The sequence below is a fragment of the Zootermopsis nevadensis genome, unplaced genomic scaffold (genome assembly GCF_977971745.1).
Source record: "Zootermopsis nevadensis isolate Lab colony 2312 unplaced genomic scaffold, Znev_1.0 Znev_ptg000008l, whole genome shotgun sequence".
In the NCBI taxonomy this organism is placed as follows: domain Eukaryota; kingdom Metazoa; phylum Arthropoda; class Insecta; order Blattodea; family Termopsidae; genus Zootermopsis; species Zootermopsis nevadensis.
In genome coordinates, this window is record NW_028259140.1 from 2495203 (window position 1) to 2511971 (window position 16769).

Here is a 16769-nt window from a genome sequence, read left to right on the forward strand (position 1 = left end):
TCGGGACACGTCGCTTTAAAAATAGGTTAGGTTAGGTTAGGATAGGTTAGTTTAGGTTACGTTAGGTTAGTTTAGGTTAGGTTAGTTTAGGTTAGTTTAGGTTAGGTTAGGTTAATGTGTGGATAAATGACATATACTTGAAAGTTAATATATTTTATTTCAATAAATGACAACTAAACTAACCTAACCTAACCTATTTTTAAAGTGACGTGCCCCGATAACCCACAAATTATTACAACACTGAAAAAGGGGGGGGGGGATTTCATAGTTAGAACAAAGTTAGCAGAGTTAATTGAAGTATTCATGCAACATTCTACATTCCCCTCAATGTGATACGTCTCAACACTCATGACTAATTAATAAGATATTACTTATTCAAAATAACAATCCCATTCTTACCCATCTAACTCTGCTGTCTCAATGAAACAGAGCCCATTGGGTTCACTAGTGGAAATTAGCAACACGTCGGCTGCCACAAACTGGTCGTTCTCCATCCGTATGACGTCGCCCACTTGCACCTCCGACCACTTCTCTTCCACAAGCTTTCCATCTCGTAAAGCCTTAGACCGGCGGTTGTTCACTTGAGAGTCACTCATGTGACGTTGCTGCCGCAGAATATAAAAAAATTCGAGTGAAATAATTTGCTAAAAATAATGTAAACACACAAAACACTGGTTAGACCAACTGTAAAAAAAATGCTGATGGCACCAAATGTTACTCACAAAGTCGTCGTAGGCATCCTTCACCGCGGTGAGTGCTAGGACGCCGATGAGAGGCACAGCAGTGGTGATTGGGGTTAGCGAGCTGATGGCTGGAATCACCTGCAGTACCAACAGGCACAGGAAGTAGAAGTTGGCGAGGCGCTGGAACTGTTCGAACAGATTCAGCGGCAGGAACGTCACCACACTATATTTTGACGTCTTGATGTAGTTGTTCTGTAAAAAAAAAAAAAAAAGTTACAGTGGAACGACGGTTCCGGAGAATTTGACGTAAATACGTCTATACGGAAAGGAAGTTTATATATTGGCTTTATTCTAAATATTTCCTTTATACATGCTTTACAATTGAGTAAAGTTTGATTAAGACTTTGCTTATTTAACTTGAATTAGTTACGCTTAAGATGGGTCTGTGGTAGCTGAATGTAATGTAATGTAATGTAATGTAAGGTAAGGTAATGTAATGAAATGTTTTATAGGTAACAACAATTCCGAGTAAACACGACGTTTCGTAGGTAACCAGGTTACACTTTTTCGTTTCCCTTTTTCGCCGAATGACCCTTCCTTATAGACGTATTTACGTCAAAAAATAAAAAAAAGGACATCAAACTGATGACTGTAGAAGTCAGAGAAGGACAATGCAAAATTGTCACTGGAATTAATGACAAAAATGTGAAGATAATGGGTGACAGTGATGACACTGAAGGAATAAAAAGAATAATACTGTTTTTTCACAACATAAGCGCAAATAATCTACTCCTAATACAACAGCCAATCCCCATCACGTAAGACTATGAATGTGCCATTTGTGTGACTGAAGAAAACTGAAATGAAGTTGTAAAGGCATCGACTGATAGTAAAAAAAAATGCAGATGAGTCTACGGTGGGGTCTGGCGTCTGTATTTGGCGGGAGTCAGGATATCGGGCAGTTGGTTTTGTGTTGGTGCATTTAGTATGAATCTGGCTTCAGTTTCCATGACAACGTTTTCATACTCAATTTCCTTTATAAAGAAATTGTATTAATTTCGTACCAAAATTTGATTTGTAAAGACAATGTTAAAATAAATATTGGTTAAGGTTAATTTCTATGCTACTTAAAATCATAATTACCAACATCTGAATGAGAGACCACTTGTGGAATGAGCAAACTGCAATAAATAATCACAGTTTTAAGGTACCAGTATCTGAAGATGGGGGCAGTATGTTCCTACGAAATGCGGGCAAACATCCTACGAGACTACATGACGTCACAATCCCGGATACAGCGACTCACACTTTCGTCGTCGTGGAAACCTTAAACTCCACAACAAGACAACTGACTTCACCAGACTGGTACAATTCTGAATGGCAGCCTCGTGGTTAATGTTCTTCCAGGGTTCAGTTTTCGTGAGCCGAATCTATCCGACATTACCTCTGGGCGATCAAGATCAGAGGCGGTGAAGTTATCCGGACAGTAAAGTCTAATACAAAAGCGAAATTAACAATGTTTATGTTTAGCTGCCTATGCCATCTACGAGAAAAAAAGTAGAACTGTTTAGGGCAGGAACACATTTTACGTAAGGAACATTAAGCTTTAGACATAAAACAAGTTTTCTCGGATAAGGCTCTTAAAAAAATTTCACAAAAAAGGCACAAATTTATAAGGAACACGACCCAAAAATACGCAGCAGAAATGTCGCAAAAATTAATGTATGAAATCAAGGCGTCCATTTTATTGAAACAGACAACCGTCTGAACGCACTGTCAACTTTCTTTGGGGGTGGAACGTTAATGAAACCGCATACTACAAGAACTGCGTGTCTGAGTATCCCTCCGAGGCACTCGCCGACCGCCTCATTAATTCTTTAAATGCAAATTCCCAGTACTCACATGGCACATTCATCAGCTTGGCTTAAACGTTAGGTCTCTCTCTCTCTCTCTGCACTCAAATAATCCTGTTACAATTCGAACATATTCATTTCACGAAACCTGATAAAGTTTCCAATAAACGTAGCGTGTCACTCAGGACGCTGATCTGACCCAGCCACAAAAACAATTAACCACAACCTGTGAATGGTCACTGGAGTTTCACTTACCGCGTAGTTAAACTGTGAGTTGTAAGTACGGTCATTGGCCCGGATTCGCCTATCCGTATCTGTAAGGAAACAATCATATTAACTGCTACACCCACCAACATGACATTCAGACACACACACCCACACACACACACAGTGTTAGGCACTGTCCACTGGTTCAGATATATCTGATACGCGCGACGTTTCGGGAACTGTTTCTTCTTGAGACGATTATCTGTCATGAAACTAAGACATTTGGTGTCGGGTTAAAACCTCGGCCCGGAGGCTGGATATCATTTCTAGGTTGTAAGTGACTTTCCTCAGTCCCTCCAGGCAAATGTCTTTACTTTAAAATAAGCCACAACCTCTTCCTTACATTTCCTTTCCAATTCATTACTCATAAACCATCTTAACATCTACATTGGCCATAGTTTCTTTACGATCCACTTTAACCCTATGAAGGTGAATCTCGTCTAAATGTTATTTAATAAATCAGTCCGTACCGCGAAGAAAACACTACACTTCACCATTACAAAGATCAACTGGTTAACCTTGTTTAAGGAAATAATACGACTAAAACGCTAATTAACCTTTGGATCCGAAGCTCGTCTAAATAATATTAAGGACTGAGTCCGTACCGAGAAGAAAACACTACACTTCACCATTACAAAGATCAACTGGTTAACCTTGTTTAAGGAAATAATACGACTAAAACGCTAATTAACCTTTGGAGTCGAAGCTCTTTCAAATGAAACTTAAGAATTCAGTCCGTACCGCGAAGAAAACACTACATTTCACCATTACAAAGATCAACTGGTTAACCTTGTTTAAGGAAATAATACGACTAAAACACTAATTAACCTTTGGAGTCGAAGCTCTTTCAAATGAAACTTAAGAATTCAGTCCGTACCGCGAAGAAAACACTACACTTCACCATTACAAAGATCAACTGGTTAACCTTGTTTAAGGAAATAATACGACTAAAACGCTAATTAACCTTTGGAGCCGAAGCTCGTCTAAATAATATTAATGACTGAGTCCGTACCGCGAAGAAAACACTACACTTCACCATTACAAAGATCATCTGGTTAACGCTGTTTAAGGAAATAATCCCTGTTCATTGTGAGATCTATCCAAATAAATGAATACAAAATGAAGAGTTGCTGACTGTCTAAGAAGGTGGTACATATCGTTACCACTGGGTTTTAAAGGGCGAACACTATTTCCCACCCACGCTTTAAATTTATACATTAAAGGAAGAAGAGAGACGAACTGGTTCACTGTCATTTTTCACAGAATCGACTGTGTCGCTATTACGAAAGTGAAAACGTCTTTCATCATCCGAATAATTTTCCCGTTAATATAAACTGCGTATCACCGTTACGTGATCGCAGATTTAAGAAGCGTGAGAACATTACAATTACCTGCCGGGAAATAATTAGAATGTTTATAAAAATAATTAATTAAAGTGGTCTCTTGCCTTCATGTCAAGATGACATACGCACTTAGTGATTACAATTCTGCGCTGATGGTAAATGAAATCTTTGGCGCCGACGTAACAATTAGCAAGGCGAAGCATGACCTCGTACCCAGGACGACGGCGCCGATGACGGCGACAACCAGGCGACACATTACGGTCCTAAAACCCTTCCTCGGTCGATATGGCGATGTGGAAGAAACCCCCATCTTACGTCTCTCGTCCAACATCCTCTGACTTCTTATCACAGGGCCACCGATCTCTTTTGTCCTCCTTAAAAACCACTTACTTAAGATTCTTAAGTAAGTACGCCATTAATCACTTTCTGTATCCTGTCTGACATTTTCTAACGCTGATGCATGTTTGGTTTCGCTCACTAAATCACATTCTTTTGTCGTATTAGAAACAGTTCAAAGACAGACGGTTTTTTTACGAATAAATGTTCGTTCAATAGGAAGCAAGCTTTATGAATTTAGCCCGATATTCATCGTTATTTTCAACGGATGCCATTTTGGCTTAAGTTTCGATTTTAAACCATGGCTGGTACATGAATTCCTTATTCCCATTAACATTTTATCGTCGTCTACAAAAACGGAAGTTATAAGATGTGGTTATATATTCAAAAATAAAATAAAACACGACTGAATACCAGATTGTAATTTGAAACGAGGTCACAAATATTCCAAGATCTAAAAAGGGAATTAAGTACATTTTACACATTCTAGTTTGGTTACTTTTACCTTACCAGACCCGCAAAAAGTTTATCTGGAAACAAAAGGTACAAATTCTAAGCACTTGAGTTAATAAGTCCCTGCATGTCATAGTGGTCTTCGTCCTGGTGAGCAGATAAGTAACTTTACACTTCTGTATGCTTTAATGTTTACAAAAGATTCTGAAATAAAGAAATCTGGTTAAAATATTGTAGAAAACGCAAAGTCGAAACAAAACAAAAAAAGTTTTCTTCTGTACGAAGCCAATTACAAATTGTTTAACGAAAGCAAAAATTCAACAGCAACAATAACTCGAAAATTCTCGACGAAGAATTTACACAAACCTACAACCAAATTTGAAAATAACAGATTCTACGGAAACAAATTCTGAAAATGCCAGGAGATCGGCTGCATTAAAGGAATGGCTTATTTCAAAACTCTGCGACAGCGAAGTACAGATTAAGGCAGGAAGGTTTTGAAGAAAGATTTGTGATATTGAAACAAGAAAAAATATTTTCGTTCCTTCCGGTGTTACAGCCCGATACGACCTCCCGCTTCCTAGAAAAATAAATATTTCAGCAACAAATTCAGACAGACCTTCAGATTCCTTGTGGAGATGATCGCTACATCGCAAGGCAATCTAATTTCACAGATGTGTAAAAAAGTAAAGTTTGTCCCACTATACGCCATGTAGGCGTTTTGGGGTGAGAGGAGGTATAGCTCCTCTCTTCCTTGACCTCGGCACTAGATGGGGGTGAGTGGTCAGCATCACGCCCCGGCCGGCTTTACCCCCGGGAAAGGACCCCCAATACCCATTGTAGAGGAGGCTGGGTGGGCCCCAGAGCCAGTCTAGACGCAGAGGCCAGAGGAAAAATCCTCTGCCCCCGTCGGGGATCGAACCCCGGTCGTCCAGCCCGTAGCTAGTCACTATACTGACTGAGCTATCCCGGCTTATAATTTCACAAATAGGAATATAAAATATAAAAACAAAAACCCCGGGAGAACATCCACGCACAAAACGGGATTCAAACCCACGATCCCAATGTTTAGGCGTGCGAAGAGTGTGGGCGCGTCCAGGGTGAATCCGGGATTGGTAAAAATTTCTGTCCAATTCCGAATAATCAATTAACCTTGCCAATCACGGGGGGGGGGGGGAATCAGGTTACCTTAGTCTGTACGGACTGGACGACCGAAGTTCGATTCCCAGCAGGGGTCGATTTCTCTATTCGCCACAACGTCGAAACCAACTGAGGCACGCCCAGCTTCCTATCCAACATCGGGGATAAAGCGGCCGAGACGTCCAACCGATATTAAGAATGCGTGGAGGTATAGACCTTCCTCCACTCCCCCTTAAGTCTGTATGTTTCTGGGCTTTGTCAAGGACTTCACGTTTTACCTTACAAAACAGGCCACACACGTTCAAATTCAAGAAGCGGTTAACGCACCAGTCACTTCTACGCATGCGTGTCTCCAAAAAAAAACAGATTTAATAACGACGAATTAACTACGTCTCCCTACGGATAAATCAAGCAAACTGGCAGACAGAAGCCCAGTTTAGACCAGCAATCTTCCTCACGTGCGTCATCAGAGTATTTCCAAGTGCATACAAACACACGTGACAGACGGAATTAATCAGATCCAAGATTTATTCCAATTACAAACAAGTCTTTTTTTATCCTGAAACAAATGCATTGCAGCCATTTCCTTACTAATAAGCAATGCCCCCTATTCGGCGACATTACATAAACCGAAACACACTTTTTGAAGAAGTCTACTCACCGGTCGAAACAAAGCCTCTGAGGTAGTCCATATTCTGAGCGCTGCCGCCATTACAGCCGTTCCTGTACCTCGCGGTTCCTCGACGCCAAACCACAAGTTTGCCGAGAACGGAAAAAAGAGATTCGCGTAGACTTGTAGGCCTGCGACTTCCGGGAGTGCTCTCCGACGTTCTTCTTGAGCCACGGCCATCACCGGGTCCTTCCGGGTCTTGCATATGGTCGCCGTCGACATCGTCACATTCTGGTTCTGCCAGGGTCACTGCAGCTGTCACAGAAGGGCTCCTTTTACATTTTCGACGTTTCTTCTTTCTCCTTTTACGACCGCGGGCACATGCCCCGCCCATTTCGTCGTCATCATCGTCGTCTTCCCCTAAGTCTGGAACTTCCGGCATTTCGATTCCACCGTTACTATCCTTGATTTCAAACACTTCCAGCTCCAAAGAATCTTCCACTTTCTTCATTTCTAATAGGACACTTCACTCGTCCCTTAGGAGAGCGGACATGGATGCAACCTGCACTACAAATCGCTCAACGAGAACACACACACAACTTGGCCAAATACTACGACGTTATCTTCGAAGAAAGATTTCCGACTACAAATTCACATCTAAGATAAAAAAAAATCCATATTAAATATCCGTTAATGCTGCATGATGGAGAACGTACTGGACCGAATTACGAAACGAAGCTCAACTATCTCGTCTGTTTGTCTCTAAATACCTTTGAATATAATCGTTTCATGACTGTTCACGGGAAGTGAAAGCTGGCAGCTGCCTCAACTTGTGAACAGATGGACAGAATTGGCCACATCGTCGTCTGCCGTGCTTTTTGCATAGAGCGTCTAAATCTATCAGAGTCATCGTCATATACATATTTTCATGACTGCTAAGAAAACATGGCACTCGCTGACGTAGTTACGGTTGATATAAATTATATCACTTCAGATTTGATGGGAAGTTTCGTTCACTGTGACGCACTGTGTACTATTTTTTTGAACATCGTGTAATCAAACAATAAAGTATCTCCAAAATAAAATCTTGTTTTACGCCTGCACGTAACAAACACAAATTGCTGCCATGACACGTCACAAGGCTGGCAGAACAGCGACCGGTCTTGTAATGAGGTCACAATTTCTGTGGCCAATTTTCCTCATATACAATGACGCCTATTGAAAATGAGTATTTGGAAATTCGGAATTAAAATTTAAAACAAGCAGGAAAAAACATCATCACGACCGCATCTTGTCAGATGTGATTTACAGACATGCTATATGACAGTTCCTACGCTGGAGTGACGTAACACATAAGAAGACTGTTAAACATACTTGACCTCTATTACGGATTCCAATAATAGGCATTCTTCACTCGCCACAGTGAAGTTATTTGTACTCACACGTATCCTTCAAGTAAAGTAGTTCACAGAATGATACAGTTTACCGGGAATATCACCCAAAGTCTAGGCACCAAATAAAACGTACAATTTTCTGAGTAATTATCTAGGTTCCTTCCTACACGGTGCACTGTCCAATATTGATCTTAATAACACCACAAATGTAAACAGAAAACAGTTATATAGGTCTTAGAGGTTGTTCTAAAGGGTTCAAGTGATAAATATTGTCTTTAATCGGTGATAAAATACTTATGATCAAAATGTTGCCATTGTACGTGGTCTAAAGATGACTTCAAACGTAAACAATTGGAACCAAACTCGTCAAAGTACGACAGGTTTTGATTTTACTGCACATTGTTGGAATCAGTTCTGAATATAATTCTAGCATTACCAATTAAAGAGAACCTATCATTATTTATATGGTCACATTACAAAATTCATGCATACTGCAGCAACCTCCTGCCAGTTACAAAAAAAAAATAATTTCTCCACACACCATCAAGCTCTTATTTTCCTTAAGAACACAACCCTTTCAAAAACACTTATTGATCTTGAAAAAGATAACACCTCATGCGTGATCTGTAGGGTGTAAGAATCATTATAAAAGTCACGCCTATATGCTTTAGTATGTTAGGGATGGCTCAGTATAGGCCAATATCATTACACATTGCATTCCTACGGCAAATCAAACAATAGCAAGTGGTAATGCAACGTATACGAGCCGTTAAAAGCACGTAGAAGCATAATCAATACTAGTGGGATCCGGTTGAAGGAGTGGATATGCCGAACCTCACAATCTCACTCACAGCGGCGCAAATTAAAGAAACCATTATCCATTTTGCACAGGACACTGAAACCACTCCTTACACCTGCAGAACGCTGCACACACACACACAGCATTATAACAACGTACTTCAGACCAACGAGAAAAGGTATATAACACGTACGCTGATATTAAACGTTTTAATATACGCTTACAGATATTTCTATTCGCCCGTTCATACAAATTATCAGCTATTGCTGAAGTCACTGTGTTCTTTTAAAAACTTTACCGCGAACTAAGCATCTCACACACCGGACGGCATACTTTTCTACACATGCAGCCGGCAAGATCCCAACTATAAACGCTATTTTAGCACCGACGATTCCTACAGACTGACGCACTGAAGGTGGGATGGACGCACGCACCGCGAGGAAAAAAAGACAACTCCTTTGCCGACGTAGCTAGTTCCGACGTTTTATCGAGAGAGGTCGCAACGAACAGTTGCGCAGTACGAGGGATTTCTCCCGCGAAACACAAGTAATACCAACTTAAAAACGGAACCAGATGATACTGTTAAGACAGGTGTGACAAAGTACGAATTGGACACAATATTGATACTGAAAGCCCCTTTACTAACAACGTAGCTGAGCGGTCACTAGATGTCATCTGTTTTATCATTCAGTAACTCTGAATTCTGCCCACGAAGTATACCGATGTGTTTCTCATAATAAACCTCTATTATGTCCCTAAATAGCATAAACCAAGTGATCCTTGCAATGGAGACGCGTTGTGGTACGGACTGAATTCTTAAATATAATGTTTATTAACTCTGTACTTCAAAAGAGTTTAAAAATTGCCCACCTATCCTACAGGCCTGTTGCTACATAAGACGGTGGTTTGTTTATTCGTGCGTAATTTATTTAACGACGCTGTCAGTAGCTCACATTGTTAATACGTCAATGATCGTTCTGGCTGTGTGATAGCTGCTTAACCCTTTGAATCCGACGCTCGTCTAAATATTATTTAATAAATCAGTCCGTACCGCGAAGAAAACACTACACTTCACCATTACGTAATACAACTGGTTGACGCTGTTTAAGGAAATAATCGCTGTTTACACTGAAAACAATCCGAAACCCATACATACAAAACGCAGAGTTATTAACTGTGTGAAGCAGGTGGTACATATAGTTACCACTGGGTCTTAAAAGGGTTAAAGATTCCGCCTAGGATTGACTGCCTCAATAGTTTATTTTACTGTATCGATAGATGCTGTTAGCAGCATCTCTCTCGACTACGAAAGTGCTGTCCCAGTCGGGACGATCTTGAAGGTAAAAAACACGGTGGTAAGGTTCCACTTCACTGCCGTCGTCTTTCTTCAGAACAAGTTTCTGTTCCAATTCCTCACCGTTCAAGATAGGGGTTCACAAACTTTACCATACCCTGGGCCACATTCACCTTTTTCCATCGACTCACGGGCAGAAAGATTATAAATGAAAACAATTTATTGGTTGAAACTAGAAAAAAACAAAATTCTGAGTTGGAAAAAAATGAGCGAGTACACACACAAAACAGCAGGAACTACAGTCGATTCCAAAACATACAACAAACTAGAGGACTGGCGAGAGAAGATGTATTCGAAGAAGGCAGATTAATGGGTGTTGACACAGGAACACGGCTAATGGCTTAATCCTCCGATGACAACACCGACCAACGTTAATGTGAGAGGGGCAAATGATGCTTATATAATTTATAGAAGCAGCAGGTACCATGAACATTCAGCGACACACAAGTCATCAATAACATAAGGCCCAAAGCAACAGATGGCGCCCCTGCGAAGTGGAGTATTTGCATCACACAACAAGGTTTTGTGGAGTCGAAGTCGAAGGGGGCCAGCCTTTTTTTAAAAAAAAAACTAACAGCTCGTTCTGAACACAAAATATGTTAAACATTACACAACTATTACCATCAAAATTACACCATGAAATTACATTAAACATACACCAAACTCTCAGATAAAAATATGTCTCAGTATTTAAAAATGAAACCCAGTGACATTCAATGAGTTAAAGCCAATTCCTGTTCACGTGTGATTTAAGGAAGATGGCTGTCTTCTGGGATGTTGCATCGTGTAGTTTCTTAGAAACTGACCGACGTTTCGGAGGTGCTCACTGCCTCCACCGTGAGGGCGAGTGTTGTCAGTAAGCTAACTTCAAACAAAAAATAATTCAATAAAACTTGCAATTCACCGTGGCATGATAAAATAAATAAATAATCATTAAACATTAACACTAAAAATCGGCCTTTGCAGCCGAAACGCGTATCACAAGCTAATAAGTGGTTTGTTTATATGTTAATGAGGCACTACCACTATTAATTTAATTTAGTTTTACGTTTATGCTTTTAAATTAATTTTCATTTGGTGCTGTAATGTGTTGGCAATAATTAATAACAGTAGCAACAGAGTCCAGTCTAAATCCATCACTGAAATAAGTTCTTAATCACTCCTAGAGTTTATATGTAAATATTAAAACACCACGAGGCCACTGACGGTAATTTATAACTCATGTCCATTTACAAAAGTACTTAAAGGTCGTTTCTGAATGTCAACCTGACGGTATCATATTAATTTTCCTCTTGTGGTCGTCAAAATGTCAAACGTCGAACAAAACGAGCATAAGCCCGTTCTTTGTTTCGTACGACAAAGCACTTTCCTTAATTCAAAAGACACAAGACTCAATGCGATCGCAAATACGTCATCTTCCGACTTCATATGCCACCCATCTTGAAGCAACAGTCAGAAGTATGAAGATGGCTGCCTTCCGAGTTGCTGAGTCGTTTAGTCTGATAGATATCAAACGACGTTTCGAAGGAGTATCTTGCCTCCATCATCAGGGCGAAGACGGCCATCTTAATAATGAACCTGATATCTCAAGGAGTGGAAGAAATGTAACCCAATAAGATTGTTAAAAAGTTTTTGAAGAAATTTATACACGCATTTTATGTTACACAACAAAGTGACTGAACTCAACGCGCTCAAAATAAGGTCCATCGACGAGTTCCTCTGAACACGTCAATAAACCTTAGGATACCATAAAAAGAGGGTATTTCGAGCAGAGACCATGTATTAAGAAGTTAGCATCACTGTGCGTCATATTTGATAGATATACGAACCAAACTAAATTAATCGAAAAAGGTCGTCCCCCCCCCCCCGCTGCAAATAAACACAGAGTTTTAATCGAAATCCGTCCAGAAGTATCTGAGATAAAGCGTGAATTCTACGAATAAAGTTAAAAATTTCTTTGCCACGTGACATGTACCCCCGTCCAAAATTAACTTCTGCCCTTCGCCTACGCAATGTGTACATCGGGCATCAACTGGACAGACATCACGTGACATAAACTGATTTACATTACGCAGTATTTTTGTGAGACGCACTTTTGAGAAATTAATTTACGTCAAAGTCGAGTTTCATACAAAGAAGTTCCTAAATTATAAGAATATATTTTAGTGCAAAATCCTTAATATTAAATTCCAACATTCGCTGAGTGTAGATTTGGGAGTGAAACTTCGGACAGTCTTTTTGCGTTTACTCTAAGCAATGAAGATACTTAAGCACCAAAGTTAACGTGCATTAAGTGTTCCGCTGATGAACTTGCAAGGCGCTCAGTCGTGCTATTCAGACGTGGTGAAACACTTCGCATTCCACGTCTCGCGTCCTTGGCATGCATACATACGAAATTCCAGCCAATGACTTGGATGCGAACATCATGATTTTCAGCAGAAAATTTTTCTACAGTGCAGAATAAAGGTACCTATTTCGCTCCACAGAACTGTGAACAAAACACGCTGTCCGGAAACCACCGAGGCATTCCGGAAACCACCGAGGCATTCCGGAAACTACCGAGGCATTCCGAATACAGTGAACCCTCCTTTAACTCAAAAATTCTATTATACGCGGTCTGCCAAACACCCTGTAGCACCATATGAAAAATACTATTATTTTAAAGCCTGTTTTAATGCTTAACTTTCCGATGATCTCTATAATAATACGAAGTTTTTAAAAATAAATATAATTGTATAAAATTTAAGGACGTGTATTTTATTTCCTTTGACTTAGCAAGATAGCGTTCCCTTTTCGTCCAACGTGGATTCGCCGCTTTGGTGGAACGCGTCACCCGCGTTGGACGAAAGTTTACTGTAATAACGAAGACTACTTAGTCAAATGGGACACGAATGAAGCAGATTTTTACACGAGGGTGGTGGTACCTTCCCGAATCTAGTTGCTTGCGTTTCTGGTCACTGGGTACGGCGAAGTGAACGACGACAAGCGGACTCAACGTACCTTGTGGGTGTGCCTTGTGTCGGGAGCTCTTTGCCATGGCGCTACTGATGCTGGTCTGCGCGTGTCTGGGGGCGATGACGGAGGCGGCAGGAGACGGGAGCAGGGAGGTCGCGGAGGTGGCGGCGGCGGGGAAGGTGATTGCCAGTGGACGGCCATGTGACCACAATTAGCGATCACAACTCAGCTGCAACAAAGAACAAACAAGTAAAACTCATTTCTGACGGAGGTCAAGTGTCATGAAGATGGAGGCAGTACGTTCCTCTCCTAAACGTTGGCACACAGCAAAAATATTACAAGCCACATTTTCGTCAAAACATCGGATCATAGCTGTAACTCGTTATAACATGACAAAAAAAGGTATGAACGTGTTTCAGTACAAATAAATCAAATTTACTCCTAATATAACAGCCGATGTCCGTCACTCTTGACTGTACAGGTGCGCCGTTCATGCAAAGCGGAAGAAATTGAGACTAAATGTTGGCGTTGGCAATAAGAAATGCAAGCCAGACTTTCGGGGAGGCTGTGGTGGGGTGTGGCGGAGTTGCGTCTCGCGGGAGTCTGGGCTTCAAAGGGTCAACGCTAGACAGTCCGGCAAATATTCGAACTGGATACCTCGGGAACTCACCCCCGAGCCGAGCTCTTCGGTTGAAGAACTAAAAGATAAGGCAGAGAAGTCCAATATTTACCCCCCAAGTTACTAATAAATTTATATCGACAACTGACTTGCTAATCACAAGCATAACAAGGAAATTACTGAACTGCGGCCTACAGAAGTTAATCTGCAAGATGATTCTCGCAGTTTAATAGGGCGAGGCAATAACTTTCACCGAACAAAAATACTAGTTCTCTCGCCTTGCATCTTGCCCTAACCTCGAACAAACGACGAGATTTCGATGCTGTTTCTCAACGCGGTATCCCGTGTTCCCATAGCGACAGACTATATACGTGCATAGCACTAAAGGTCATAAACGTCAATATGTAGGCCACTCATCGGCGAAATCCGTGCACTACCTCGTCTCGTGAGGCCGGGCGCCTGCCACCTCACGGCGAACACCGAGTGACAATTGGAAGCAAAGCTGGGCAATTCACATGCCCATAATTAAAATTGTAGGGCACCAAATGAATACAGGGCGAGCACAAAATAACTTTACACATTAAAAATTATACAGAAAGCAAATACGGCTTACTTGGAACTTCACATCCACACCAGTCGATAGAAAAACTACCTAGAATATGGTTAAAAATATTCAAGACGTTACAATCAGCTCGATTCGTCGCTGTTTACACACCCCTATTTCAATGATTTTTTTTTTGGGGGGGGGGAGATGCACGTAACGCACATTTATGTGCACAGCGAAGGCAAGTATTCGTTCTGCTCAATTCGGAGAATTTCTCATTTGCCAAAGAAGGAAATAAATAAATTGAATTCCAGACAAAAATTTATTGTCAAAGAACTATTAACATTACCGAAAGCTAGAAATACTCACGACACAGAAAACCTAGTACATGTTAATGACATTTATACTTTGTGCCAAGCACAACTTCTCGTGCGACAATTTACTTTATTTACAAAACCGATATATAAAGTTCGATTTGCGCTGGTTCACTATTTAATTTAATTAATTTTAATTAGTGTTCTGTCTGACGACAGGTCCATATGAACAGGATCCTTCCATCCTTTTCTCGGACTGGGACCTGTTCATATACGTTCTTGGCAGATGATCCAGAAGTGGTTTGCCATTGCCTTCTTCTGTGTGTGAATGGAGTAATTGTTGGGATGCCACGGAGGAAAACTCCGTGTTGCCTAGACCACGGCCTTGCCCAACACAAGTTATAAATTCGGGCACCGCCGGGAATCGAACCCGAGACCCCCCAGGATTACAAGGCCAGCGTTCTAACCGCTAGACCACCGCGGCTTTGGTTCACTATACAGGTTTATATTTAAACAGCACTATCCAAATTCAAACTCACTTCACAACTTTTAGTGTAGAACTCCTAATACCAAATTTAATCAAAATCCGTTCAGCAAACTTACACGATTCTTCCATTACACGTTCATAATGTTAACTCTGCACAAATAACACGTTTAGCCTTTTAAAGTTACAAGTCACAAAGAGAGAGCTCGGGTCGTAATGATGTAGAGGTCTATCAAACACTGTGGTGACTATTTTTAGTTTTATTATCTGCAAAGAACAACTTGGTACTTGCCTTCTCAATTACGACCAGTTGCTCAGTTCACATACGTGATGTACTCCTGCTGAGTTCTTACTCTCAACCAGTCTAAGAAATTGCGACCTAAGTATTCCGGACACGTCATACAGATTCTGACAAACCGCGCAGAGAACGAACTCTCAGACCGTAATCAGGAAACATCACGCATATAATTTCGTGTTCCTCATGCAAATTTCACGTGAGTTATACGTAAACAAAATAAACTCAGATGCTAAATTCTGAACAGCACGTCAAGTCTTCGTATCAGATTTCTTCGGGGTTTCACAACGAAACATTTCGCTATGCTACCGTTAAAAATTTCATGCGTAAACCTGACATTTCTTAAAGCAGTGGTATTCAACCTGGGGTACACGTACCACCGGGGGTACGCGAAGACATCTTAGGGGGTACGTGAAATTTCAAAAATATATATATATTATTTTATGATAAACACTGAATAATCAGTAATGTAATTTATTTAATTTATTTTAGATGTAGAATATATACTACGTATAACTTGAATTATACACCAACAACTTTGGGGGTACAAAGTTGAAGAGAAATTATATCTGGGGGTACGCGAAGACATCTTAGGGGGTACGTGAAATTTTAAAAAAAATATTATTTTATGATAAACACTGAATAATCAGTAACGTAATTTATTTAATTTATTTTAGATGTAGATTATATACTACGTATAACTTGAATTATACACCAACAACTTTGGGGGTACAAAGTTGAAGAGAAATTATATCTGGGGGTACGCGAAGACATCTTAGGGGGTACGTGAAATTTAAAAAAAAATATTATTTTATGATAAACACTGAATAATCAGTAACGTAATTTATTTAATTTATTTTAGATGTAGATTATATACTACGTATAACTTGAATTATACACCAACAACTTTGGGGGTACAAAGTTGAAGAGAAATTATATCTGGGGGTACACGAACAAAAAAAGGTTGAATACCACTGGTTTAAAGCACACACAAAATGGGAATTAAGAATAATAAAAGAGTAAGATTTCTGATGACATCAGAGGCTATTATTACCATTATCATATCATCATCACCATAATCAGGGTTAAGAGACGGTGACGCACACTCAGAAACAGATATCATTTATTCCACTGCCATTTTACGAATTTGTAGACATGCTCAGATTTACGTAGCGCGAATGAGAGATGTGACAATTACGAACGGCGGGTTGCAACGGGTAGACAGATGATGCTGTTGTGGTAAACTTCAAAGCATTTTTCTCCTGTTGTTCGTAGGAAAGGGGGGGCTAATAAAGAACGACCTCGGCCGAAAATCCGATCAAGTAG

At 40.4% G+C, this 16769-nt stretch overlaps 1 protein-coding gene across 15 annotated transcripts in view; it reads right to left on the reverse strand.

The window, feature by feature from the left end:
• ATP8B (ATPase phospholipid transporting 8B) overlaps positions 1-16769 on the reverse strand; it is an 81603-nt gene that overhangs the window by 17148 nt on the left and 47686 nt on the right. For 11 of the 15 annotated variants that reach the window (XM_022080915.2, XM_022080917.2, XM_022080918.2 and 8 more), the window contains 4 exons: positions 13233-13416; positions 2792-2850; positions 723-935; positions 400-605 (listed from right to left, as the gene is read on the reverse strand). In XM_022080915.2, coding sequence (XP_021936607.2) covers positions 400-605; positions 723-935; positions 2792-2850; positions 13233-13269 — 515 coding nt within the window. In that variant the 5' untranslated portion in view covers positions 13270-13416. Of the gene's footprint in view, positions 1-399; positions 606-722; positions 936-2791; positions 2851-6736; positions 9337-13232; positions 13417-15267; positions 15289-16769 lie in introns of those variants that run through there. The other 4 variants (XM_022080911.2, XM_022080909.2, XM_022080924.2 and 1 more) reach the window with 3 other exon arrangements.